This window comes from Molothrus ater, chromosome 2 (assembly GCF_012460135.2).
Source record: "Molothrus ater isolate BHLD 08-10-18 breed brown headed cowbird chromosome 2, BPBGC_Mater_1.1, whole genome shotgun sequence".
Taxonomy (NCBI): Eukaryota; Metazoa; Chordata; class Aves; order Passeriformes; family Icteridae; genus Molothrus; species Molothrus ater.
Window position 1 is genome coordinate 89,570,822 of NC_050479.2, and position 27,785 is coordinate 89,598,606.

General features: G+C 38.1%; 1 protein-coding gene across 1 annotated transcript in view; it reads left to right on the plus strand.

Annotated features, from left to right (window-relative positions):
- Positions 1–27,785, plus strand: part of MAN1A2 (mannosidase alpha class 1A member 2) — a 134,187-nt gene that overhangs the window by 8,953 nt on the left and 97,449 nt on the right. The window contains 1 exon segment of the mRNA XM_036379366.2: positions 20,704–20,959. Coding sequence (XP_036235259.1) covers positions 20,704–20,959 — 256 coding nt within the window.

Here is a 27,785-nt window from a genome sequence, read left to right on the forward strand (position 1 = left end):
AGCTGACTTTCTGGACCACAAACTTCCTGTTTGTTTTCGTTCCTTTTATGAAATAAAATTTACTGTGCACTTTAAAAATAAAAATTGAAAGAAGACCTACCACTCTCTTGGGTTGTTTGAGGTGACAGTACAGTAGTGGGAAAGATGCTTAGAGAAGAGGGAGGTTATTTTCCTGGTTAAGATACAATATTTCTCCCCCCCTCCTTTTTTTTTTTTTCTCCTCACAGAAAGAAAGTGTTTTGTCTTGAAAAAATGATACCATGAAGTAGCTTGACTTAGAATTGTGTTTCTAGTGACCTTTTAAATCTCTTAATCAGTTTTATCTCGGAAACACTGATGACTATTTAATTCTAAACTTAATAATTGCAGATGATGCAAGCATGTGTCTGTTTTTCCAGTACTGTAATCACACATCCTTAGTTTCCTAAAGGCATCTGTTCTGTTGTTACTGGCTTCTATTTGAGTGGAAAGAGTTCTCTAAGTGATTAAGTAACACATGTAGTGAATTCTGAATTGCAATGCACAGTGTTCTGGAGAAGAAAATATTGCAGAGGTGTAAGAGGCTCTTTGCATTCTGGAGTTCTGATGCTATAAGGAGTATAATGGAAATTCAGATTTTTAATTTGTGAATAAATCTGCCTTCTACAGACAGTGGAATCTATGACAATTAAAATTTTAATTGGTCTGTAATACAGACATTTTCCAATAAGCAGAAAAAAAAATCAGAACCAATGGGAAATAATGCAAGCAATTGAACAAAACTTTAACTTCAGTTTTATCACTGTCTTTCACATGATTTTAACTGGTTGTTACTGTGAACTGTTCTGATTTAGATACTTAAAAACAGTCAAGCTGGATCTGCTAATTGTTACACTTGTTAAATTGCTCCAGATCTGTGCAGTGAAAAGTTCAAAAAGCTTCACCATTACACCTGTTTTTATGTGAAATGAGTTACTTTTTCAAATTCCAGATGCTGGAAGGGAACTTAACTGCTCTTCAGTAGCTGTCACACTGATAACTAAGAATTTTTTTAGTTTTGTATCATGTCTGGGAGCTTTGTCATTTTGAGGGTCTGATAGCTATGGAAGGATACCAAGGTATCTGTGTGTGTAATATCTATAAATTGCCCAGTGAGGTGGATAATCAGTTGTCACTGCTATCATTTCAGTACTTGAATGTGAAACTTCAAAGCCAATGGCTAAGGAGATGACTGCTACTGTATTGGCAGTTTTTATGAAAACTTCTGTATGAACTTGGTTCAGTATTTATCTGAACACAATGATCAGAAATGATTCAGAGTTGTGTTGGTAACCAAAGGAAGCTCTTTTGTGAAAATAAGACCAAAATCCCCTCAAACACCTACCCAAAGGCAAGCAATAAACCCTGCCATCACTCCATCATTCTTGGTATTCCTTAATGTGAAAAAGATTCCAGATTCTTTTCCACCAGTGTTTTTTTGTTGGTCTTTCTGACTAGCCTTTACTTAGCCCCATGTTGGCATTGCAGTGTTTGGCAGCTGCTTGGTGGCCAGACTAGGCAATGGGAACAGTTTATTGACTCACTAAGCCAGGAGCCTAATGGTAACTTTGTTCTTGTGTGTGTTGGTGAAACAATGGAATTTTTGTGATTGTGTTATAAACACTCCATGTGAACCCCAGGTCCTTAGTTTCATCCAGGTTTTATACATCTGTGGTCTTTTGATATGTTTGTTTTGATTTCCATAAATCACTTGAGCACTAATTTTATTCAGATGGATTTGCTGTTGCAGTTATGCATTGTCGTTTGCTTGACACCCTGTCTCCCCTCTTCAGACATAATTTTCTCAGAATAGCATCTGGCCATCACACTACAGTGGGACTAGATCATCCAATCTACTGCTATTACAAAGAAAAATGAGGCTTGACATATTCGTGTCAATTTGGCAAAATGCCTGAATCGTTATGCTCGATGAAATATGTGACATTTCAAGTGGGAATGTAACCTGCAGGAGCTCTTGCTGGAGAAACTTGAGGCAGTGCAAGGAAAATGCCACCCTTACTTGGGCCAGGAGGTTCAGATACTGACACAAGCCACCTGATCAGTACCCATCACAGGATTGTGATTTAGTCCATTAAGATATTTAATTTCGTTAAAAATTTTTCAATCTCTAGAATTTGGTGGTGGTGATGATCCTGGGAAAATTTAAAGAACCTTTTGAGTTTAAAAGGAAAAAAAAAATCCAAGGAAATATCTATGGAACTTCCTTTCGTACAGTAACAAGTTAACCAACTAGCAACTAGCCCAAACTCCAAAGCAGTGTGAGTAACTTTTCAGTCAGTTGTAATTGCTTGCTGTTCTTTGGTTCTGTAACAAATTTGTTTTGAACCTTCATGGATTCATAGTGTGGAATTTTTAGGAAAAAAGCAGCCTGTGTAATATTGCCTAGTGTTTTACTAACTAGAAAATATATGGAAGCATAAAAAAATTTAGGTACTCCTTAAATATGATACTTAAGAAATCCATTTTTCTCTATCTGAATTCTTTTAAGAAGAAAAAATTCCTGGAGCCTGTACAGACTGTAAGTTGAGTTCTTCCAAGCTGTCTTGAAAAAATTGCCTAAAACTCCATCAGCCATAATCTTGCTCTTTCTAGCTTTAAAGTGTATTCAGTAATGCTTAAAATAGAATGTCTTTTGAGATTTAGAAACTCTTATATTTACATCAAACTGTTCAAACACATTTGTGGCAGATGGTTTTTGGTTTTGTATTTTATTTTCAGTTTCTGCTCTACCTTTCCTTATTATAAAATTGTTCACTTATTTTTAGTAATTTGACCCTACTGCTTTTAGTTCAGTGCTCAACAGTTGAAATAAAACAGTGCAGTGAAGTGGCAAGGGCTTATGCAGTGGCTCTCTAGTCCAGAACTTCTCAAATAGCAGCATCATCTTCTATGCTCTCTAGAGATGGAAAAGCTGGGAAGGGAGGAAAGGATAGGAAGAGTTGGATTGAAGTGTAACCCAGAAATTTTTCTTGTATTCCTTTATACCAATGTCATGGGGTGACTTTATGATGCTGAATTGTATCCCCATTCATCTGTTTAGCCTAGAAATAAGTTTTGCACCTTTAAACTAGATCTGAGAGTGAAGGGAGGGAGAAGGGGAAGCAGTGGAATGTCTGAGGTGGCTGTATTCAAAAACAAAGGGATGAGAGCTTCAGCCAGCTCTCTTATGGATGGTATTGTCTGCAGCATGCACAGCAGGAAAGGGCTATCCTTTGCTTTTAGTTAGTTTTTTTGCTAGCTGAGGCAGAGGAGTTCCCCAGACTGGCTTTTCTTTTTCTTGGAACTGATGAGCCTTGCTTTGGACCAAAAACCCAGAAAAACAATGGCTATAGCCCACCGGTGCCCGGGACACAGCGTTTTCCAGCATGGGAGGGACAGATCAAAGACTGAGCAAGCTGGGCCACACCCCACAAAAAGGACTCTCTTCATTTGCCATCTCTTCAGAAAAACAAGAAGTTCCATTGTTTAATATTATTCATTTTTCCATGTTTTGAGTACTTTGCTAGTTAAACAGGTTTTTTTCCCACTTTTCTCAGTGGAATGTTTTTTTCTCCTGAACTGGGTGAGGGAGGGGCTGCTTGAATTTGCTTTCTAGAGGGACCCCTTTGGAGGTTTGCTCCCTAAATTTGCCTTAAACCAGGACAGCTATGCTGTTTTTCACATCACAACCTTTGCCCCAGCCTTCTTCCTACAAAGGCTTGGTGTGGTCCTGAAATGTGTTATGGTGATGGATAGGTAATACTGCCTCTTTTAACCTGTTGATAATGACTGAACTTTAACCTCTGAAAAGAAGAAATTAATAAAAGTCTCCATAAAACTAAAGAAATCCTCAAGAAAAGAAGTTACATTAGGCTATGACACCAGTCTTAAATACCAAGTTTTGTGTTATTTATTTTGCCCCATACCTTCTTTCTGGAATCCAAAATGGTGACTGATGGTGACATAATATTTATTGGAGATGGAATAAAACTTTCAATTCTTAGTCTGAGTACTTAATTTTGCAGTGTCTTTAGGATTGGAAAGAACTTCCAGCTAATATTATCTTCCATGCAGGACAATGGCTGCAAGGACATGACCTTTTGCCAGACCATTAGTCTTGAGAAATAGAGTCTGTCTTTAAAATTCCCATGGGTGAGTGTTCGGCATCTTCTACCATGCACGGAGGTTCTTCAAGCAGGAGATACACAGCAATTATTTACTGGCTCATGCAGAGAGCCTAGCCAGTTAGGCAGTTTACTGTGGATTAATGTGCTTACCAGCTCAAGGAGTCCCTGCTGGCCTGGAAGGTACAAGGTAGGAAAATACCAGCCTCCTTTGATCTTGAAGTGGATTGATTCTTGATCTTGCTGAGTCAACATGTTCCAGCTCCACTTTTTTTCTCAGTTTTTATACCTCTTTTATTCAATATTTTTCTCTTGAATTAGTGTCTCATCAGTTATACTCTTTTTCTTAGCTTTTGTGGCTTACAGTGATGAGAGAATCCTCTTATAAGGTACCAGTTTATTTTTGGAGGAGCTCAGCCCAAGCTCACAGTGGATTTTTGGGTAGTAAAAGAGTACAATTCTTGGTTTGGTGATCTTGGGACTGCATGCTTGTTTACTCTGGACCAGTGTATTTGAAACTATTAGATCGGAACTCAAAATAAACATGACTGTTGCCTACAGCCAGTGAAGTGAAGGAAAGGGTTGTGGGTCTTTTTCCATTTCCAAAACTTGCATTAGTCAAATTGACAGTGTTATCCTGCTTGAGTAATCTCTTTCTTAATTATGTGCTGTTATAGCGTGGATGTATTTGTTAGTGAAATGAACTATTTTTCATGAATGAGGTAAGAACATTGCCATAATAATTTCAAGTAATGAAACAGATTTTAATTTAATCTTGAAGGAGTCAAATATGTAACTACAACTATCCATGAACTGCACTTTGTTGTTGGGAGTTCAGGAAGTTCTGTGTGGTAGTGGAGGAAGAAGGAATTAGACTTTACATGCTGGATGCATGTTATTTTATTCTGCAAGTGAACAGAGGAAGACAACGCTGTGTACTATGTACTGTTTCTAAAGCTCTCTGAAAAACCTGAGATTCTGTTGTTGAACACAATTCAAAGATCAAATTGTTGAGACATTTTATACCCCCAGCCTCCCATTGTTCTAGATTCATGTTTTGGGCTGTGGTACTTCTGTGTGTTTTCTGGTTTGGTCAGGAGTAGTTTGTGTCCAGCTCATCTGCTGCTGCATACATTTAAAGCCTGTATATGCAGCTTGTAAAACATGTTAGTATTAAAAGTATTTCACTGATACTGGAAATAGCACTGATAGATTTAAATCAGCATTTCATTGCATTAGCTTAATCTGTTAATATTATGATAGGCTTGTGAAAACCACATGTGGTAGTTCGAAGTGTACATACTGCTGAAACATCGCTCATTTGCTGTATTTTGTTTCCCTTCTTGTGTCCTGACAATATTTTGATTGTAGATACACATGAACAAAGATTTGCTCAGCAATTCCCAAAGAATGCCAAGTCATCTTTGGCGAAATTATTTGTAATGTGTTAAGAGTAATTTACACATCATAGTTTCTTCTCTTGTGCTTTTTCTTTTTGCATTCTGTGGTGTTTACTGTCACGATGCTACCTACCATCCTTACCTTGTTTATGGGTCAATGATTCCTTAGACTACATCCTGTATTTTGCTAGCTGAGATGGCTGTCAACAGTTTTAGTCATTTGGGAAGACATTTCAATTGGGAAGGTATCTTTTGCGGAGTGAAGCTTATCATTCATATTTTGTGCAGTTTGCTCATGGAATGGAGCAAATGAACAAACTCCTGCATAATTTGTGGCAACGATATTCTTTATCTATATTCTTGGAAGATATTTGGAAGCTATTTGGATGTGATCTTGGGCAACCACCTCTAGGTGACCCTGTTTGAGCAGTGGGGTTGGATCAGATGACCTCCAGAGACCCCTTTCCCCCTCAACCTTTCTGTCATTCTGTGACAAGGACTACGTTCTCATCTGACATGCAAATACCTTCTTTTCCATATTTATAGATGTACTGAGTAATCTGAGCCTTACATTGCTAGGTTTTTTTGGATGGGGAGTTACTAGTGTTGCTTTTCTGGCCTTTTTGAAAAGGAAAAAAACCAACATCCACTTATCTGTCTCCTGAATCAAAATTGCGTATTTTATTAGCAGTGGGGATTATTGTCATGTGGAAACTTATTAAAAGCACCTGGAAGGCTAAATAATTTGTCATATAGTTGTCTCTTATCCTCTGCTTTACTGACAAGATTAAAGAACTTTGGGAGTAATGAGATAGAGTTTTGCTCTGTGGAAACAGCGCAGATTAGACCGTACGCCATGATTTCCAGGTATTTTGTTGCTCTATCTTTAGTTACTGTTTTGGCTGATTTGCTAAGTGGAGAGGTATAAAGCTTTGGTGTTCTTTTCTTCTGACTAGTCCCAGCAGTGCTGAATGTGAGAAGAACTTACATTTCTGTTTTAGTTAATGCAGCATACTGTTGAGTATATCCACACTGCAGCCTATGCCATTTTATATGAAAACCTTCTGAATCACAGTGTATGTACTATATATGTGTGTGTGTGTGTGTATGTATTTCCACCCTGAAACAAGGACAACTGTGTTTAACAGCAGAACATTGCCTGCAGCTCCTGTTCTGTCAGAGCTTTTCTCACGACATGTCACATAATACCTTCTGGAAACTATTGATATTCAGAGACTGAGTTCAAACTAAATTTTTGGGGTTTTTTTGTTACTGTTGCTGCCCTGTAATTTATCCAGTTTCTGCAGAGCAGGGCTACATTTTAAACTGCTGCCACGTTGAAGGAAGGGAGTGATCCTGCCAATCTTGCACTGCAAGGCTCTGTGTCTTTCAGACAAATCCAGTGCTGCTGCTGTGCCACAGCAAGGCAAATTGAGTAGCACTGATGCTGTGTGAGCCAGGAGGGTTGTGCATAGTGGTGTCCTGGTGGCAAGAGGAACAAGTCAGGAAAAATTGTTCTAGGCCTGTGTTTGGACAGAGCTGCCCACCCCTAATAGTGTTGATTCCCCATTGCAAAGAGCTTGTCTCCCTTTCCTATGGGAGATCCCAGGATAGTCCCCTCCTCTTTCTCTGCAACCTCTGCCATACAACATTTCAGTGCAGGGCTTGTGGCACCATACATGTTGAGTGCTATTCTGATTTTAAACACATTGATAGAGAGGTGTCAATTTACCATATAGACATACGGTAACAATTATTGGTACAGGAGGAAGAGAAATCTGAGCAATGTGTGTGAACTTCCAATCAGATATTTAAAGCAGTGTTGCTTTTGGGATGTGCAAGGCAGCTTTGGCTGGGTGATTAAAATAGCATTATGGAAATGTGGTAGCTTGAGTTGACAGAACATCTGTGTGAGGGTAGTCACTTCCTTAGAGCTCTGTAGGACCTGCCAGAGGGTTTCCCATGCAGAGAAGCCTGGTACCATCTGCTTACCTGAAAGTTTGCCATCTCTGAGTCTGCATTATATGCCACTTGCTACTTTTACTTTGTAACAGCCATTTTCACTTTGTGGGTTTTTTTTGCTATTTATTTAGTATTTGAACAATTAAGAACTTTCAGACTAAGACCATACTAATATCATGGCTATTGCTTTAAATTGCTAACTTTCTCCAGCTGTTTTTCTTCTGTTGGTGAGTGCTTTGGTGCTTACTCTTGGAGATCATGCTACCAAGGAGACTCAGAGTGTAAAAGGAGGGAGCTATCTTATTTACTGTGATACCCCTACAGACATCAGGAAGAGGATATTCCTTCAGTAATATACTTCTCATTTTCCAAGTAGAGGGGGTGTGAAAAGGGAAGGAAGTACCTGATTAGGAATGGGAACCTGGAGGGGAGGGGTGAGATTGAGCCAGAGCTTGCAGAGGACCTTGGTGGTGGTGAGGAGCAGCAGTTTATTTGAAAGCTGGAGCTGGAAACTGCACTTGGAGCAAAATAGATGAGTGTAGGATAACTCTGAAATACTGCTTTTTGGTTTCCTTCCCTTTTTCCCTAAGTAGAAAAAGATTATTGTTGTCTCAGGTGTAAGAAGAGGCAGGCATTGGCTGTGTGAGATATCAGAGACTAATCAGAGGCCTTGGGGAGAGGAGACATTTGGTGGAAGTTGATAGTTAGGAAGGCAGAAATAAAATTTAAGATGTTAGGAAGTGACTCTTGCTGATGGAAGAAGCAGTATCAGTGGGGTAGAGTAGAGCAGAGGAAACCATGTAGCTGAGCGATGGAATAGATAGAAGTGATAGTAGGGAATGGCCATGGATAGTAGTGGTTAATGGCCACGTGAATTTATGTGCAGAAAACACGCTACTTGTACCTTGGGCTTTAGTTTAACACCCCTGAACATGCAGGTCTAAACACTTTGGAGCTCATTTCCTGTTCTGCTGTGTCCCCAGACATTTAATCTTGACTATATTCTAGCCTCAACATCAGTGTTTGGGCAGTCGGCCAGTTAGGAGACCTGATTTGGCCTGAAATGATCCATAATTTTTCAGCTGGCTCAGCTCACCACTGCCTGAATGGCTTGTTGCCCAGTCTCCTGAGTGCCAGCATAAGGAGTAAGGGAGCTTGCTTTTACAGGACCACTAAAAGAGAAAAGAATGATTTGTACAGAGATGGTGACCAGTGTAAGGAATATAGGGTTGTAACATCCTTTATCCATAAACCACTATTTCAGCTGTTAGAGTTGATCATTCTAGTAATGCTGCAGTCACACACAATCAGTCTTTAACCTACTAAATCAGCAGCATGTATGGACATCCAAGCATCCTTACGTGCCACTTCTTGTTTCTGCAGAAGTGCTAGTTTTGTAGCACTGTAGCACATTGTCACTGGCTGTGACAATGCCAGGGAAGCTGTATTCTGGGCTTTATCTGGCTGGTGGTCAGCAGAGGGGACCCATGCTGATGGTGTGCAACTCTTATTTACCCAGGGATATCTTCTTACCACACAGGTTAGCTTCTCAATCTCAGGTGTGCAGTGAAGGCAGTATTGTTACTTCTGCAGCTGGAAGCAGGGCCTGCAGATGGGTCCCCTCTCAGTTTGTCAGAGAAGAGCTTCCCAAAGATTAACCTGCCAAGGCTTGTGCATGCACTGGTGTTCTGTGCTGTAGGTGCTGTTTCAGTTGTCCAGTTATCATTTATCTCACCATGTTTTTATCCAATAGTCCTCAGTTTCCAGCAGATCCTTGCTGTATTGCTGTTGGGACATTTCACTTGTCAGTAGCTAGGTATTAATCAGCTTAAATATAATGTGCAACTGTAATTGGAGTCTCTTTTTTTTTTTTTTTGCTGTGAGCTGACATGTGTGAAACCCTGTCAAGGTATTTTCTCTTCCTCTGTTGTTTACATAGATAGAGAATGACAGCCTCCTGCTACTAGCTCAGATGGTGGATTCTCTTAATGACAAAAAGCTCCAGGATTTCTGTTTTGAAACACAAGAATATTTAAATGATTGTCATAATTTTCAGTGATTGCTGCTTCTTAATTTTCTTTAAAAACACACCCTTATCCCTAACTGCAATTCTATATGACAAACGTCTTTTGTCAGCCTATTTTCTGTTGTCTCAGGTTCTGTTCTTAAGGCTGCTTACTTGATGCTTCTAGAAGTCAGTAAGATATTGCTGCTCACAGTTGCTGTCTAACTTTTCCTGGCTGTTATTTGAAACTAAAGGAAGTTTTCAAACCCTGTTCTTAATAAAATAAAAAAACAGGGGGTTGATAGAGGTGTTGGCTTGTTAACTATGTTGCTTGAAAAGTTTTCTTAGTCTGTGTTATGATTTGCTTGGTCTTTTATCCAAAACATCAGTAGACCAGGAGTTTTCTTCTTTCTACTCTTCATCCTGAAATAATACATTTAGTGTGGGTGTTTTTGGACAAATTCTTTTCAAGTATGTCCCCTCTTGTTCCTTCATTTTAGAACAAGCTTATAATGCCTGTGTAGAATGTCACAGAAGCATCTGTCCTACCACATGTGGAGAATGAGGCTGTCCTGTTCTATTAAGTATTTAGAGCATTTGTATTAAGCGCTTCTCATTGCAAGGAATTAATGCAGCTTTCGCTGTGATAATCTTACATAGTGGTTGCAGCAAGCTTTTGATACCTGCTGAATGAAAGTTTTCAAGCTCTAACTTTATGAGGGTAACAGGCAAAATCCTGCTTCTCTTTTGCTTGAAGATTCTCATATATTGCTGTTTCTGTATGTCAGGTGAAATGTTCAAAAACTCTTCCTAGCTTATGAGGCAGACAAATATTCTTCTCTTATTGGGCTGACCAATCTGAACAAAGGCATGTGCACATCAATAGATGTGCTAAAAATTCCTTTGCTTTAACATGTGCATGTGCAGAAACTAAATTTTTCAACTGGCTAAAGCTCCAACTCAGAACTTCAGTTTCTGGAGGCTATTATTTGGGTCCTTTCCATTACTCCTGAAGATTTTTTGGCATGACTTCAGAAACTTTTTTTCTTCTGATAGTATCATGTGTAAAAGGAGAGATTTATAATTCTGGGGTCAAGGAAAATCAGAAAAGGAGGGAGTGCAAGGTACTGTGTATAACACACATGTATGATTGTAGTTCCTTTGTTGTCACTTTGTTCTTGTGTTTGTCCCCATATCCTCCCAAAATTGCTGTACAAATCTGAGGTTTTGAACCCAGCATCCTGTCTTGGCGCAACTCTTAGGCAATGTGGGTGGTAGAGAGGGCGAAGGAGTAGCAAGTCAGTACTGTAGTGCTGAACATGTAGAACAAGCTTCTGTGGAGTATGCACTGAAACAGTTGCTGCTGGTGTACAAAATGGAACCCATGATTCATTTTCCTTGGGTAAAAAATATTTAGGAATTGTGTTTCTGAAAAGTCAAAAGCTTCTCGCTCCCAAGAATATTAAAATATGTAGAATAGCAGTTACACATGCAACTTGTGGGTCTGCATGTGCTTGAAAGAGTGAAAATTAAGGTGTAGCAGAAACCAGTGATATTCTTGGGGTTTAGGTGTTTGAATTTATTGTTTTTAATCTAAAATTAGCTAAGTCTAGCTAATTTTAGATTAAAACCAATAATTTTTCAGCTGGCTCAGCTCACCACTGCCTTGAATGGCTTGTTTCCCAGTCTCCTGAGTGCCAGCATAAGGAGTAAGGGAGCTTGCTTTTACAGGACCACTAAAAGAGAAAAGAAGTCTAAGTCTAGTTAATTTTAGGATTCTGTTTAATGTTGGGTAGCTAAGTTAGCAACCTTTTCCCTGAAAATTCTTTTATTAAAGCAGCTTTGTTTATTATAGTGAAAAACTTGAGTTTACAAATACTCAGTTTTGTATGGAATAAAGAAAAATAGGTAATGCTTGTGAAGATTGTAACGTGGTGACCTCTGCAAAAGATGAGCTTTGAGTGATATGGAAAATGCAGTAAAGCTTCAGACTCTACAGCAATTTTTGTGATGTATGCCAACTTACAGAATGTACCACTCTTATTTTCCTTTATGTCTTGTGTTGCTGGGTTTAAATATTTGGGTTTTTTTTTCCTGTTGGAAACTTAGTTTTGGGCAATAGTAGTAGACTAGAAATAATATTTAAGAGCTTAATGCTGTATGTGGGAGTTCTCTGGTTTCTTTTAGTTCTGCTTGAGCATATGCTTCAGTATCTGATCTGTGCCATCAACATCAGTGGGACTGCCTTGTCCTATATGTAAATGTGCTTATTTATAAAAATTCCTTCTTTAATAGGAAGCAGAGATGATGCATTGGTCTTGCATGAGAACTCAGTTCATTACTTCCTCAGTGTCACACGACCAGCTGTGTATTGTTCTGCCTTCATCAAACTGCTCTTTGTGCTGATAAATAATACAGTATGCAAGGTGGTGGTCCATGCTGTCTTAGACTTGACTGTAGCGAGTAGAGTGTAAATACATTGCTACATACATAATTAAATTTCTGTAACAGCAGTGTTTCCAGTGACTTAGAGTCATTTGTAGTAGAAAATACTGTGGTTTGACATTGTTAATTGTAATGGGCTTCTGAAATTAATCCTGAATTAAAATAATCCTGCTGGTTTTTGGTGGATTGAAGCCCACATCAAAATAAACCTTACATTTCCAAATGGAGAATTCTTAACTTTTTATCCTACCCAATTCTCTTGTTTGGTATTGATTTCTTTTCCTGTTTATTACTCCCCTAGTCTATATGTATTTTTCTCTCCCATTTCTTATAAATGGGAGAATGCCCATTTCTTCTTTCATCTTTATTGTTTTTAAAAAAATAAAGTCTGTCTCATTTGGGTGCTAGTTGGAAAGGAAGATCTAATGCTCCAGTCAGTATGGTGCTAGGACACAGGAAGCTATTTGAAACAGTTTTACACAGGACAACGTACCACCATTCTTCTCATTCAGTTTTCTTGAGGAAACAGGAAGAGATCCTAAATTTCCTGAACTTTTAGTAGAATTTTCAGAGTCCTTTTGTAGGCATAAGATTGATTAATAAAAGATATATTTACCCCTCTATATTAGCATTTTAAGTGCTTGGACCAGATTTAAGACCTTGTTCTGCAGATGCTTAATATTCTGCACAGAAGTAATTAGTTGCAGATGTTATCTCAAGTTCCTTTAATCATCAAAAAACTGAAATAATGCCTGTTTTTGATTGTGTTAGTGCATTGAGGCAAATGTGGTTGTATTCTATTTTACAGTGGAGGAGCAGAAGAGATACAAAAGAGATGTGTTTGATAGGGCTGTAGTGATTGAAAACTCCACATTGTTGAACTCTGTGCAACTACTGCTTTTTCTAATGAAGTGGTTTTGTACCTGAATGACATTAAGACAGTAAAAACTAAATGAGTTTGCTTATATCTAGTTGAAAATGTGTAATTTTGTTAGCTCACCACTAGTGAATGTTGCATTAATTGCTGTTGGGGTCTTAAAAAGTATTATTTTTCTTCCTGAAATAGTTGATCTGATTCTTCTGAAAATCTGTTTCAGCTGATACTGTAACTGCAAAACAAAGAAGTTTCATGTAAACTTTAAATGTTTACAGTCTCTAGTGACCCTTCTTAGCATTGACAAATGCCTGGCTGCTCATGTAAGTGCAAGTGTAGGAGTGTTTGTAGAAAACTACTTTTCTTCCCTAGTAAAACTTGAGCTGACTGTACCAGCAGTGCTTCCTGAGCTTGGCACCCCTGTCCTTTTTAAGTTGTTTTTTCAGATTACATGGCTGCTGTAGACAGAGGTGAGGAACAAATGCCTTTGCTAATGGTCACACCACTTGACAGATTCTCAAAAATTTTTACCAATTCTGTTCATGTAAATATTCATAACATAGGAAGCAAATAATTCCCAAAGGATGATCCCTTACCTTCATATCTTTTTTTCCTTCTTCCTTCAAAGGCTATACATGTTCCACATTTGATAGTGTTAGCTGTACTATTTTGGTCTTAACTGGAAGGTATGTTTTTTTTCTTTTTATTATGGTTGTAAAAAAACCCTATGAGTTGTCTTTTATGTTAACATTCTTAATTAATAAATTATTAGCATATGAAGATTCATGAAGGTCCTGGCTATGTTCCAAAATACTATACAAGATACCAAGGAATATTCAGTGTTTTTTCATTTTGTAGAGGACTTCATGCATAAGGGATGTGCTTCAACTCTGCACTCCCTTCTGCAAGTTCTGTGTGCCCATTCAAGCTCTGTTTTTGAAATTCTTTCTAAATATATTTCCCCCAGGATTTTGCTTGTCCTCGTTCTAGGGCTGTTTCCAAGGCTCATACCTAAATTGGAGGACAAAGGAAAACAATTAGGTAGAGACAGTAAAGGAGTAACAAGCACAAGGCCTCTAATGACTAGCATAGAAATCTGTGAGTTTAACATACTGGATTTCTGGAAATAGACATATTTTTTGGGTGTTTCTAAAAAAATGCATATAATGAATTACAGTTGCAGGGGAAAAAAATACAGAAAAGCAGTCTAAGGATGTCAGTAGTTAAGTGGCTTGTCTTCCTGGTGGAATTGCTGGGTGAAAGAAGCACAATCAAATTCTGAGGGCTTCTAATGATATGGGTTAAGAAAGACTGAATTTAGAATACTTGGCAACTAAGCAGATAAATTAGATGTAGTCAGGTTCTAGAAAATGGGAAAAATGCCCAGACACTGGCAATCTGGACAATGGCAAAGTTTCCACTGCTAAGCAAAAGATATGGAAGGAAGATTAAAAGTTAAGTTAGTTTATTTGCCTTGAAGGTGACACCCAGCTACTACAAAGAAATGTCAGGGGCTAAGGTTTTGGTTTAAACACAAGATCAGATCTGAAACTGGATCTGTAAACTTCCATCATGGAGAGGGCAGTGATGAGGGTGGCTAAAAGCCCAGATTCTTGGTCTGAGATTTGGGCTACAAACAAGATCAATTAGGGGCATCATTTCTTGCAGAGGGGTGGAAGGAAATTTTATTTGGAGAAGGTCTGCATAGACTTTGTGGGAGTATTTAGGATTCAAGGAGAGTGCCTGTGTCAGTGAATTCTCTCTTCTCCCTAGCATTGTCCAAACAAGTTGAATGATTACAGTGAGGAGGACTGGCATCCAGAGTGGTGGCCATGCCCTTGTTGAAGACCAAGGAAGGAAGCTAGTGAAGCCTAAATTGGTGCAAATAATAGTAAAGGAAGATAGGAAGCAGGAAGATGAAGGAGGTCAGGAGGAAGTGTCACAGTGAGAGGAAGAAAAGCTAAAACTGGATGGAAAGGGATAGGAGTTGAATAAGATTTTGTCTCATCTTCCTTCTGTTTGAGGAACAGTGCTCATGTCATATGCAAATCTAACCACTTGCTAGAAAAAGATTTTACTGTCATCTTTGTCTAAAAAACCACTCAAGGCATCTGTTTTTTGGGGTAATTTTCTGGGCAGTAAATCACAGAATCAGAGAGTATCTTGAGTTGGAAAGGACCCAGAAGGATCTTAGAGTTCACTCCTGGTACTGAGGGAACAATCTCAAGAGACACCATGTGCCCGAGAATTTTGTGAGAATGCTCCTGGAACTCTGTCAGGCTCAGTTCTGTGACCACTTCTCTGGGGAACTGTTCCAGTGCCCAGCCACCCTCTGGGTGAAGAACCTTTTCTAATGTCCAACCCAAATCTCTCCTAACACAGCTTCAGGCCATTTCCTCAGGTCCTGTCAGTGGTCACCACAGAGAAGAGATCGGTGCCTGCCCCTCCTCTTCCCTTTATGAGGAAGTTGCAGCCTGCAATGAGCTCTCTCCTCAGTCTCCTCCTCTCCAGGCTGAACAGACCAAGTGACCTCAGCTGCTCCTCACAAGGCTTCACCTCCAGACTGTTCACCATCAGAGGATGGCTGTCCCTTGCACACTCTCTAATAACTCAGTGTCTTTCTTGTAGCACCCAAAAGTGCCCCAGCACTCGATGTGAGACTGCCCCAGTGCAGAGCAGAGCAGGACAATGCCCTCCCTTGCCCTGCTGGTTATGCTGTGCCTGATGCAATGTTGGCCTTTCTGGCTGCCAGGGCACTGGTGACTCAGATTCAACTTACCATTGACCAGGAATCCCAGATTCCTTTCCAGAGGTTTTCTGTATATGAAAAAGTTGTTCATCGGTAGTTTTTCAAAGTGTATTAGATATGTTCTCTTCTGATGTCATAATGAACTGTTATTAACTCCCTTGGGGAAGAAGGGTTGAAATGGGGGATATTCTGCATTTCAGCATTTCATTCCCAGGCCACCACATAGATGCACAGGTAACTGTATAGTGTGTGATATAGCACATGTAGGTATTGGTGTTTTAAGTAAAACAGTGAGCAGGTAGGATGCTTGCAGATAACTAAAAACGCATAATGTTCTTAAAGTAGTTTAGAACATTGACAAAGGACAGTTTGACTTAGTAGTTTTTTTTTAAATAACAAAAACTTTTTCCTACTAAGTTATCATCTATTTACTCTGCCTGTGCTAGAGTTTTAGGCTGTGTCCATCTGCAAGGTTGTTTTAAACAAAGGTGAAAATGTATTTAGAAACAGTGTTTTGAGGATGAAACATTCAGTTGAAAACATGAATAAGATTCTTCTTAGTCTGTTTGGAAAATCCTTATAACCAATACTTTGACAGCATTTTTGATACACCAAAGTTACCTCCATGCCTGTAGGATTAATTTATTTTCCAATAAAAATATTCCTTTCTAACCAGTGATCTCTGACTCTGTTAATTACCTGAAGAAAAGAAATTCAGTCTAATAAATAACAGCCTTCACTTGCCTTGAAAGAGAAAATTCTTGCTAAGTAACAGCCTCCCTGTTAATGGTGGAGCTTCCCTCTTCATCTGTCACAGACACATACAGCTCTGGTACTCCTTCATGAGCCTACTTCTGATGTCTCCGAGCAGCCCAGCAAATTGGGAGAAGGTGGTAACTTGCAGGATGATCATGATGAAAACCAAACATTAGAACAAATAATCAGGCCTCTTTTTCTGTACGTGCTTGACACTAATACAGCCATCCATACAGTAAGGGTGATCCAGCAAGAGCAAAACCCAGCACAACTGCTCTGTTCTTTCAGTTCTTCCTCTTTCAGACTCCAGTCATGTGAGGGGCAGTAGATGTATCTCCATGCCTCATGTATGCCATGAATGTATATTGACCATATATTCACTGAAAGTAGTGGAGTTGTCATATGTGGGGATATTATAAACTGTGTATGCTGAAAGACTGAAGTAAAGTCTTGTAGTTAGTGTGTGAAATGCTTCTTAGGTGCTGACTCTCAAACTATTTTGTTTTAATTAGTGCCTGTTTTATTTCATTGTCTCTGAAAGTAGCCTCTGGTTAAAGGTCAGGTGTGGCCAAAGGGTAAAAGTTCACGATTTCCACACAAGAGGTTATTTATGAATGATAGGCTTACACAAATATTTGTGTCCTCTGACAGTTGTCTATCCATCTGCTGAAAATCCAAATGATAATAAACTGTGTGTCCTTTCTGTATAGTAAGCCAGTGGCCTACTTTTTAGTGGCAAGAACAGTTGCTGGTGCCCTGCTTGCTTTTCTTGACTCTGTTCTAATTTTCATTTCTCTTTTTAAAATCTTGAATCTCACAAAGAAATTTGAACAAATTTTTAGAGGGTTTTTTTTTTTCAGTTTGCTTTCTAAAGAGCCTGTTGTGTCACAGCAGATAGGAAAGACTTTTGTTAAAAGTCATTGTCTTGACAAGTGAGGCTTGGGAGCTGTTCAGAAGGCTTGCTACTGTGTGCATAATTAAAGCACATTAAGTTCCAGTTGGTGATTTGGGTGTCAAGTGTTATAATTTGTGGTCTTCTCTGATATTTAGGCAGCTCGTGGACACTTTGAAAGCATACAGTGTTCCTGCATAGGCAGCTGCAATAGCTCATGGCAGTGATTGTTTAAAGAACTTGCACCTGTTTCTAGTTTCAGATTCTAATTATTAGATCTATTTATGGTTCTTCTTGGCAAAAACATTCTAATCACTGGTTATTTTAATAACATTGGTTGTTTTAAAGTAGCTACTGCTGTAGTTTCATGGTACTTGAACATCTCTTGAGACACTTGAATAAGATTAGGGATGTCTAGAAGTAAGTAGCTTTCTCTTAGATAAAGTTTTGAAGATTTGCTCAAAATACTTTAAATTTTAAGAGTTTACTTATGTTGCTTGGAAGCTGGGGTGGGATACGGAAACAGTTTGACGGGTTTTGGTATACGTGTTTATGCTGGGATTTTCTCCAATCTTATATTTTTAGATTGATCCTTCTGAGGTCTCTGAGTATTTTAATATAGTGCTCTCTGCATGTATTAAATTGTTGCTTACGCCTTCCTCTGCTGGCCAGGAAGCTTGGTGACTTGAGGGGGTGTCAGCTGCTCACGCATAATCAGTCTTCTCATTCTCTTAACTTTATTCTGTATTTTCACTGAATTCTTGTTGCTTAAGAGCCCAGATGAAATATGTAGTATTGTTATTTAGGGGTGTGATTTTTCTTCTATCAGGGTCTTACACTTGAATACATTTAAAAATATGTCTTCAGCTGGCATGTAGAATATGAGGTGTCAGGTAGCTCATGCTGTCCATCATTGGTAATTGCACAGAGAATATATGTCTGCAGAAGAAGCTCTTGTGCTATCTCCTGTAAACTCCCTCAAATACCTGTTGACCTTTCTCTTCATCTTACTGTTTGTTTATCTCAAAATGTCACTTCCTGGAAGAAAGGCTTTGAGCTGATCATAAAGTTAGCATTGGGATTTTTCATCTCTATTGAGTCTGTTTATTTTCTTCTGAGTGACTGAAGGAAATCAGACTGTGCCATTCAAACTTTCTTAATGGCTCTAATTGGATTATCGTGCTCTAGAAATGAACAGCTTTTGTATGTTTATACAGTGGTTCCTGCAGTGTAGACAGATGTGAGTTCAAAACTTGTTTGCCAATTTATGGCTGTTTCATGCACTTTGAATCTAGAAACAGATGAAGTTTGTAGAGTGATGGAGCTTGTATTATGGTTGTTGCATGCCACACCTGGAACTGAAAAGTTAAAAAAAAGGTAAAGGCAAAATCTTCCTGGCACTTGATATTGATGGTGCAAAGTTAAGGTGCGCAAAGCACAACAACAGTGACTCATTTCAGTGAATCAGACTCACTGTAACTACTCAAACTTCATAATTCTTTTTCACACAGGGGGATTGTATTTAGGCACTTCCAAGTTAACCATGTGTTTTACCAAACATATTTCTATTTATCAATAAAGTAATTAGGTTAATGTAAATATACCTTGACCAGCTTTTTATTAAGGTCTGAGATACACTGTTACCTTTTCCCTCATAAAAATGCAGTTATTTCAATGATGGTTGATCCTTTGCAAAAAGAATTTCAGTACCTATCAGCAAAATATTAGTGAATTTAGTCAGAGAGTAAATACTGTCACTTGCCTAAAGATACTGAATTTTGAATATGGGAAATGTACCTGCAAAATACATTATTCCCACACTGAAATATTTTGACTCTTAACCATTCAGTAACATTTCAGATTTCTCATTCTCTGTCAAGCACCTCTTTGGCTCCTTTACTGTCTCTTGGGGAGAGCATGCCTGTGGGACTGATGTCTTGTTCTGGCAACGTCATTCTCATTTTCTCTATTTGCATCTTACGCAGAGCCCTCTGCTAGCCTTGGAAAAGCTTTCCAGAGCTTCAGATCTTCCAAGTGGTAGAAATTTTTTCTGATTTTGTTATTGCTATTTGAGCATGATATTGCTGCCGCGACAGAGTGTGAGTAGCTTTTGCAGGAATAAAAGGAAGTTTTTTTCTCATATAAGTGGGTCACAGTAGAAGTAAAAGTTATCCTAAATGGTATTACTTGTTTTCTCTTTTTAGAATAGTGTTTTGCTGCTTTGGAAGTTTTTTCTTTGCTTCTCAGTTAAGGGAGAGAGGCACTGATACCATTAGACAGTATTAATGATCTTGGATTTCACAGTCAAATTGAGGAGCTCAGTCCTTTGTTTTTTTATTGTTTGGAAGAAATATGGATGTGGTGTGAATCATTGAGAAAAGTGGCTGAAGAACTTCAGTTTGAAAGCGTTTCCATCAGTGCATCTATTAAAATGTTGCTTTGTATTCCTAGTACTGATATATTGAAGGTAATAATGCTGCTATAATTTATTTTAAATGCAAACCTAATAGCACTTTGGAAAAATGTAAGAGCTAATAAAGTGCTCTGTGTAACAATGCATTTTTTTTACCTAATGCTTGTTTTAAAATGCCTACAACTTTTTTTGGCTTACATTAGTCATTGAGCAATTCTGTTTTTTAAAGAAGCTTGTAAAGGTGGTGCTATATTGAGAATCTGATGTGTGTCTTTCTGATGCCTTGAAATATTTTAGGACTGGAATGGGCCATTTTTGTCTGTTGTTAGAATAACCTCTTTAAGCCAAGCTTTAGAATTCTTCATTCTATGTGCAAATCTTAAAACCTTGACTGATCATTAAAGATCACACTGTAAGATACTGAGTAAAATCAAGATGATGTTGGTCTTGTTGAAAGTGAATTTCAAAATAATGTTTTACTAAAAGCTCTTATGTGCCTAAATGGCTTTATAATTAATTCTGCTTTTAGTACTGATGGTTTAAGGACTTTACTGATTGGAACAATGAGTTGTGAATTGAAGGGAAAACGTGCTGTGGTGGGGGTTGTTAATAAACTAAGTGGTTGTGGAGTTTTTTTGTAGTGGTTACTTCCAATCTTGTCAAGTTGTGTATGATTTATTTATTGTGGAGAAAGTGAAGAAGAGCCCTTCTGATTTCTTAAAAAAATATTATTGAATTATTGCTAGATATGCCTCTGCACACATCCTGTAGTTGAAGTACAACTCTCTAAATTCTTGAGTGGACAAGCAAAGGTGCTAAGACAATCTAAAAAATTCCTATGATAAATTTTTCTACAATAGTGTGGTGGACGTGTGTGGTGTTCTTTTGGGGTTCTTGGCAAAAATAGTGTAGGATTGTGTACTAACATAAATCAATAAACTTGTCTAAATCATTAGAATTGCTTAGAGAAAACCAGGTTAGGATGTGGCTTCTGTTGAAGCTGCAGTTTGTTTGTAACCAATATTTTTTTAGTAATGAGATGCTGACTAGCATTTGTGTCTCTAGAGAAGAAGAGGAACGTCTGAGAAATAAGATCCGAGCAGATCATGAAAAGGCTCTGGAAGAGGCTAAGGAGAAATTGAAGAAATCACGGGATGAGATTCAAGCTGAGATTCAGACAGAAAAGAACAAAGTAGTGCAAGAATTGAAAAAGAAAGACAGCAAGCCACTGCCTCCTGTTCCTTTACCAAACCTGGTAGGGATAAACAGCGGAGAACCAGCAGACCCGGATATCCGAGAGAGGAGGAACAAAATTAAAGAGGTAAAGATGATGATGATGATGGTGTGGTCCTACCTGTTCTTGTGTCTGACAGCAGTTGTTTATGTGGAATTTGGTTGCTGTGATTTATGTTAAGAAAGAAAAACAGATCTGCAAATCATGTAGTAAACTAAAAGTGGACAAGTAGTAATGAGCATCAGCATTATTGTATGCTGTTGGAGTATTAATATTTCACTGGATAACAACTTAAAAATTATTTTAAGGAATTTCTTGAGCTTGGTGGTATGGATTCAAAGTGATTTTGTCATTAACACATGGAAGAGTAACAAGGGCATCTTTAAAGTAGGGCATGACTTTGTGAGTTTCCTTTCAAAGGATGGAATATCTTACTGTGTCACAGGATGATTTTAGATGTTAAAACATAAGATTGAAAAGATAAGGAAAAAGAAGACCTGCTGCTAATATTTGAAAATTACCAAATTATCACATACTTTTTAAAATGCATTTTAAATGGGTTTTAAAAATTCAGTAAATTTAAATGGATTGAATGTGTTACAGGTAAGTGAGACAAACTGAGATCTTTGCTTAGGCTTTTGGTTCTGTGGCAACTTACACTATGGGAATTGCTGTTTGTGGTCTTATCCTCTCCACTACTGGTTGGCTGTGAGATTCATTGCCCCTTTTTGTCCTGGCAATGCCAATTTTCTATTACTATTGCCAGATGTTTCTCTGAGTCTGACCTTCTCACTAGTATAGCAAAAACATTGTACAGCCTCCATTATTCTTTTTCTTTCCTGCACTCTGATGAGTTTTATACCAAAAAATTGGTTTAGCAAAGCAGGAATGCTTCAGGCCGGATGCAGACAAGCACTGACTCTGTTACTAAAGAATGACTAGGACAATAGCACTTAGTATTTGCATCAGATAAATTTACTTTTAAATTGCAATCTAAGTTCAGTTCGCTTATAAAACCAAAAAGAAATCTGTCATTCACCTGTCCTTGTTGTAGGAAGTAGTTGTAGCTGAATTATGTGCCATTCTGTGGGTAGATCACCTATTCTGTAGGTAGACCACCCAAGCTGGAATTTTACTTTGAGTATTAATGATGGCTAGATGGAATCCACTCTTATAAAGTAATGAGCAGCTGGACACGAGTGATGCAGTGTCGAGCTGTATCACTATTTGTAGTATGTGCTCCATATAGAGCCCTGTCACAATCTGGATATCTGAAGTGGCAAATCCTTCTGTGAAAGTTGTGCCTGTTAGTGATTACTGCAGAAGTGCTTTTGCTAGGAAGTTGTGTCTGGAATATTGGACCTCCTTGACCCTGCTTGGTTAGGGCTACTTCCTGAAGAACAAAATTGAATTGTGAATTTGAAAAGGCTCTACTAATTTGTTTGCAAACATTTTGAGTGAGAATATATAGAGCAGTTGGCTTTTCTAAATGTTTTTGTAGGGTGAACAGTGAACAGCATGGTTGTCAACACTTCTTAATTTTTACTACAGATTACTGTAGCAAAATACCTTTGAGATGGATTTAATGCATAGAATAAAGTTGAGTTTACCAAGTAATGCAAAATTACTGAGCGCAGCTAACAGTGAAGAACTAGCTAGAAGAAATAATCAACCAAAGCTCTTATAGACCTAGTCTGGAATTGGAGGGGGGATTGAAAATTAGTATTTGCCTTTCTGAGGTTGTTTGGTCAGATTGTAGATTGAGAGATTATAAACTCTAGGTTAGTAGAGAATGGCAATTTTCTTGGTCTCATGAAAAAGTAGTAAAATTTGGACCATTCTTGCTGATCTAAACCTAGAGGTATAGCAAAGTGTAAGGAACTCAGAGTAGTTTGTGAGTAAGAATCACCAGGTGGTGATCCTTAGCTGCAGTTGCCACACACCTCATGCTGTAAAAGGCTTACTTCTTTTTTTGATGATCAGCCTACGTGTGAGTCACACTGACAAGCTGTTTTTCTATTGCATAACTTGTTGATGACTACTATTATGGTTTCTGAAGTGTAGCTTTTCATTACCAGACCATAGGTGTTTGTGGGAATATGTTTTAAGTGGGTAAGTCCTTCAGTTAGGATAATAATGCCTTTGTCTTGAGCAGTTTTCCCTTGAGTGCACACTGTGCTTGTTACAGCCCAGGATCACGGGAGCATGAGTGCAAATTCTTTGTTATATGAATTGCCTTCATTGACTCAGCCACGTTAGTACTGTAGCTACCAGGTGATCTCCAGAGTTCTTAATTTTTGTTTCATGCAGGGCAGGAGATTGTCACTTCTATAGTTAGGTGTGTGAAGGCATAGAACACTGCAGTGGGAGGTCTGCTGGGGAGAATGGATAAGCAGTAATGCTGAGGAACCATTGATGAACAATGTGGCTGAGATTAAAACATATATTAATAGTGTCAAATGAACAATATTTTATCTGAAGCCTGTTTTTGACAGCATCCCATGTGTCAGAAAAGACAGCAGCGATTTCAGAGATGTGAAGTGCATTTTGAAATCTGTTCATCACTGAGGTCCTCCCTCACTGTTTTATGTAACCAGTGTAGACAAATAGTCTGTGGAGATAGAGACACAGCAGAAAAAATGAACAAGTTCCAGGAGACAATATCTCTAATGTAGGTCCACAACTGATATATATGAAAAAAAAAATATATATAATTTTTGGCATGTAAGACATTATGATTGCCTGAAAAATAGCCCAGGGAAGCTACTGACTCTGGTGGCTGCAAATCTGGCTTCAGAATTCCTGGTGTTCTCAAGAAAGCATTTGACCTGCTTTGGTTTACTGTGAATTGTCCTGATAAATATTTGAGGAATTTCACTCTCAAAGAACAGCTTTAGACTGTTCAAATTCACAAAATTAATGATGTTATACAGCCTATTTCACCTCCTATCAAATGGTGAAAAACTGTATAGAATTGGATGGAATGATGGGGGCTGTTTGTAACACACATGAGTCTTTACATATGTGAGGAAGGCTGGAAAATTTTCAAATGAGGATCCAGTTTTATTATTTTTGCAGAAAATATATTACCAGTTTTTCTTTCCAAATAGCAATTTGTTGAAGGCTGGTTTTTTTTTAACATCTCTTTATAAGTGGTTTGGCAGTAGTTTAACATTTTAAAAAGGCATATTTTGATTTTAGAAAAAAGTGCATATAAAAGTAAAAAAGAATTTCTGTAATGCTCTTAAGAGAGCTTTGCAAAACATTTGGAAACTTTATATAATAGGAATGTTTGCTGAGCACGGAGAGGGAAGCTTCTTAAGGTCAAGGAATACAACTGGGAGCAGAATCTGCATCTTACTGGGGGGTTTTTTGTGTGTCTTTGGTTCCGATAATTATATATAGTGTTGCATTGGATTCTCAGGTTTAATTTATAAAATTGTATAATCTGTCTATATTCTTCTAAGAAGTTATTAATTATTTCAATAAGGAGAATTTATGAGTTGAGTGATTATTTTAGATGCACAGTGACAACTATGAGAAATAAAGGTTTTCCACTTGCTTACCATACGTGCTTTATAGCACTTCTCTGGCATATTAGCTTGCTCTTCAGGCTTTTAGAAGATGCTGTGGTGTTTAATTAACTGGTACTTTAAGAACAAACACATTGAAAATTATTCTTGCTGTTACACTTTTGCTTTGTATTCATATTTTGGCTTTTTGTACTATGTAGAACAAAAATATTGAAAAGAGATTTTTTTTTTAAGATTTTAAGTGCAACCTGTATAATTTTACAGCAAGGCTTTAAGATGTGTCTTTTCATTGTGGTTCATGCAGAGAAATTAAGAACAAATCCTGTCTTTTGGAAGTCATTTGCTTCGTTTCCAACTTAAGTTAGCCATAAATTGCTTGAGCACTTGGAATTTTGGCACTTAATTTCCATTATTGTACTCTTTAAAGGTGTTCAGAGTATTTTTTTTCTTTCAGTTTCAACGTAATCATTACATAGTGCTCTTGGGTCTATAGTAAGTTTTATTTCCATGGGAAGGTAAATTCTACCCAGTGAGATAAGGAAAATTTTGTAATTCTTTTTGCTCTATTCAGGGTTCATGTTTTCTTTAATTTCAGCCTGAGATGTCACAGTATTGTCTTACTGCCAGCACTCATTTAGGATACTTGTTAAAATAGTGTATTTCATCCAATAATGGTCCTAATCTTATGCAGGTGATCCTTTCTCTCTGCTCAGCACTGGTGAAGCCACCCCTGAGTTCTTTCTTCAGTTTTGGATTCCCCAGTATGAAAGAGACAGGAGCATTGTTGGAGAGGGTCCAGTGAGAGACCACAAAGATGGTTAAGGGACTGGAGAGTCTCTCATCTGAGCAAAGGATGAGGCAGCTGGGCTGGGCAAGAGATGGAACTTTGCAAAATACTTGGAGGGAGGATGCCAGGAAGACAGAGGCAGGCTCTTTTCAGTGATTCCCAGTGGCAGGCACAAAGGCAGTGGGCATGCACTGAAACACAGGAAGGAAGCTGCACCTGAACATCATAAAGCATTGTTTTTTGTGAGAGTGGTCAAGCACTGGAGCTGGTTGCCTACAGAGATTGTGGAGTCTCCCTCCTTGGTAATGACTGGGAGTGGACAGCTTGTTTAAAATTACCCTCCTTGAGTGGGGAGGTGGGACCAGATACCCTCCAGGGATCCCTTCCAACCTCAGCTATTCTGAAGTAAGATGATGTTTGTTGACTAAGCCTGTCAGCTGGAAGACAGCTTCTCCAGAATGTTACATGAGGGCACATGGTAAACTTAACAGCTAAATAATAATGCTGTAGGTTTCAGATAGATTGGGAAATCTGAGTTCTCTGGAGCTTCTGTTCTATTACTTGTTCTTTGTTGTGATATGCAATTGTGTAATTACACAGTGCTAATTATAAATGCACTTTTTAAAAATCAAGCTGAAAGGAGGTGTGCTGTCCACAGAGGTAAGGTAGAGTTATGAAGTGACTGAAACTTCTGCCTGTACCATTCTTGCTTATGCAGTTTAAAAGCTCTTATTTTTAATGAGATGGGAGGGCAAGGTGGTATCTTTCTGATAAGCTGTTCTCAACCCAGCAAAATTCTGGTTGTGTTCCTGTGTGTCACAGCTTTCTGCTTAAAAAAAAAAAAGGTGGAGAAGACATTTAAACAAAAGTTATTGTGAAATGGACATCCAGGAAGTAGAGGTGCCAGAGTTAAAGGTCATTGAATAATAGAATGGTTTGGGTTGGAAGGGACCTTTAAAGGTCATCCAGCACAACATGAGGTTCATTTGTGACATATGACACCTGTAGAAAGAGTTAAGTTTGGATGCTTTGCACAAGTGAGGAGCAAGTCTATCTGGGAAGCTGGGGATGTTCTGACTTGAGTTCTTTTGCCAGTGAACTTCCCTCATCACAACTTCCCGTTTATCCTCTTTTAAAATTAGAGTTGTAATATATTGCCTGTTTGAAGAGAAGGTAGGAAGTTAATTTATTTAATATTAGTGGAGGCAATGTCAGAAGCACTTAAAGATATGTGCCAAGAAGAAAAGTGATTAAAATGTATTTTCATTATGGTCTCTGGATGATACTCTAGAGGCTGCTAATACTAGTTGAGGAGTAACAGGCTGTTTTATAAGCATCAAAACTTATGGTTTCCTATGGATTTTTGACCTATATCCCCTTGTACCACCCTCTGCTGATCATGCACTTGTTGCTGTGAATATCCTCTTAGCTTCCTATTTGACTGCATGGATTGCAGTGTGTTCTGTGCCTTCTTTAGAGCTACTGGTGTGCTAAATGCTGCCCCCCCGAATGAAGAAAGTGTTGAATTATAACTGCATTTGTCTCAGTCAGGGTACCAATTTGTATCGGTCTGCTTTATCTAGCCACAGATAGTTTTTCTTTTCCTCAACACAAAAAGTAGAGTATCTGGTTCCTCCAGCTCTTTAAAATCAAGTGTGAAATTAGAAAAGGGATTAAAAGGCTACTGTAAATGTATGTGTCAAATGATGGATGTACAGACAGCAAGGTTGCATAAGCCTCATTCTTTTAAGAAATTGGGCTAAAAATAGTAAGTGTCCCTTCACCTGAGTTGTAATTTTTGTGCTTATTGAGGAAAGAGCTGTGTAGAAGAAAGAATTACTTAATCATCCAGAATCTTTTCATGCTACCTAAATCCTCTTTTCATAGTTACTATTCATACAACTTTCAGAGCTAATCTCATTTATTGTTTCTCATTGCAGTGTTTCTGATCTAGCCAAATAGGCTGCCTTCTCTGACTGGGGGACCTTTTATCAATATCTAAAACCAATTAAGAACAATTTCATTACTGCTGACACTTTACAGTCTTTGTTTCCCTGGTCAAATGTACTTGGACTTCTAGTTGGTTGCAATATCAGTTTGTAATAATCCTTGCCTGTGAAGGGTTTTGCATTGTGTTTTGTAGCTCACTGCTCCTGACTTGCATTTCTAGTTATTTCCTGAAACTGAAGGACATAATTATCATCACCTAACTTTTTCAGTATTTAAGGTAACATTCCCTGCAGTGTGAATGCTTGTATAAAATCCATACACACACATTTTATATGTAAGTGTATGTGTATAAAAATCTCTTTGCATTTACACACGTGTATACACATACACATTGTTTATTAGTTGGTTTTGTTTGCACATTATTTGGATTCTCTGTGTTCTGGGTTTTCCAATGTAATCTGACAAGTTGAGAACAGGTAAATTTGTTTTCAGTTAGTTTCACTACACTCTTTTAAAGCTTATCTTAATTTTACTGAATTAGTGAAATCTGTAAATTAAAGATAAAATCTTTTTGATTGAGCCTGTTGGTAAACTAGTTTTCCATTTATATATTAGAATGAATATTGTTCAGTTGGCACTTTGG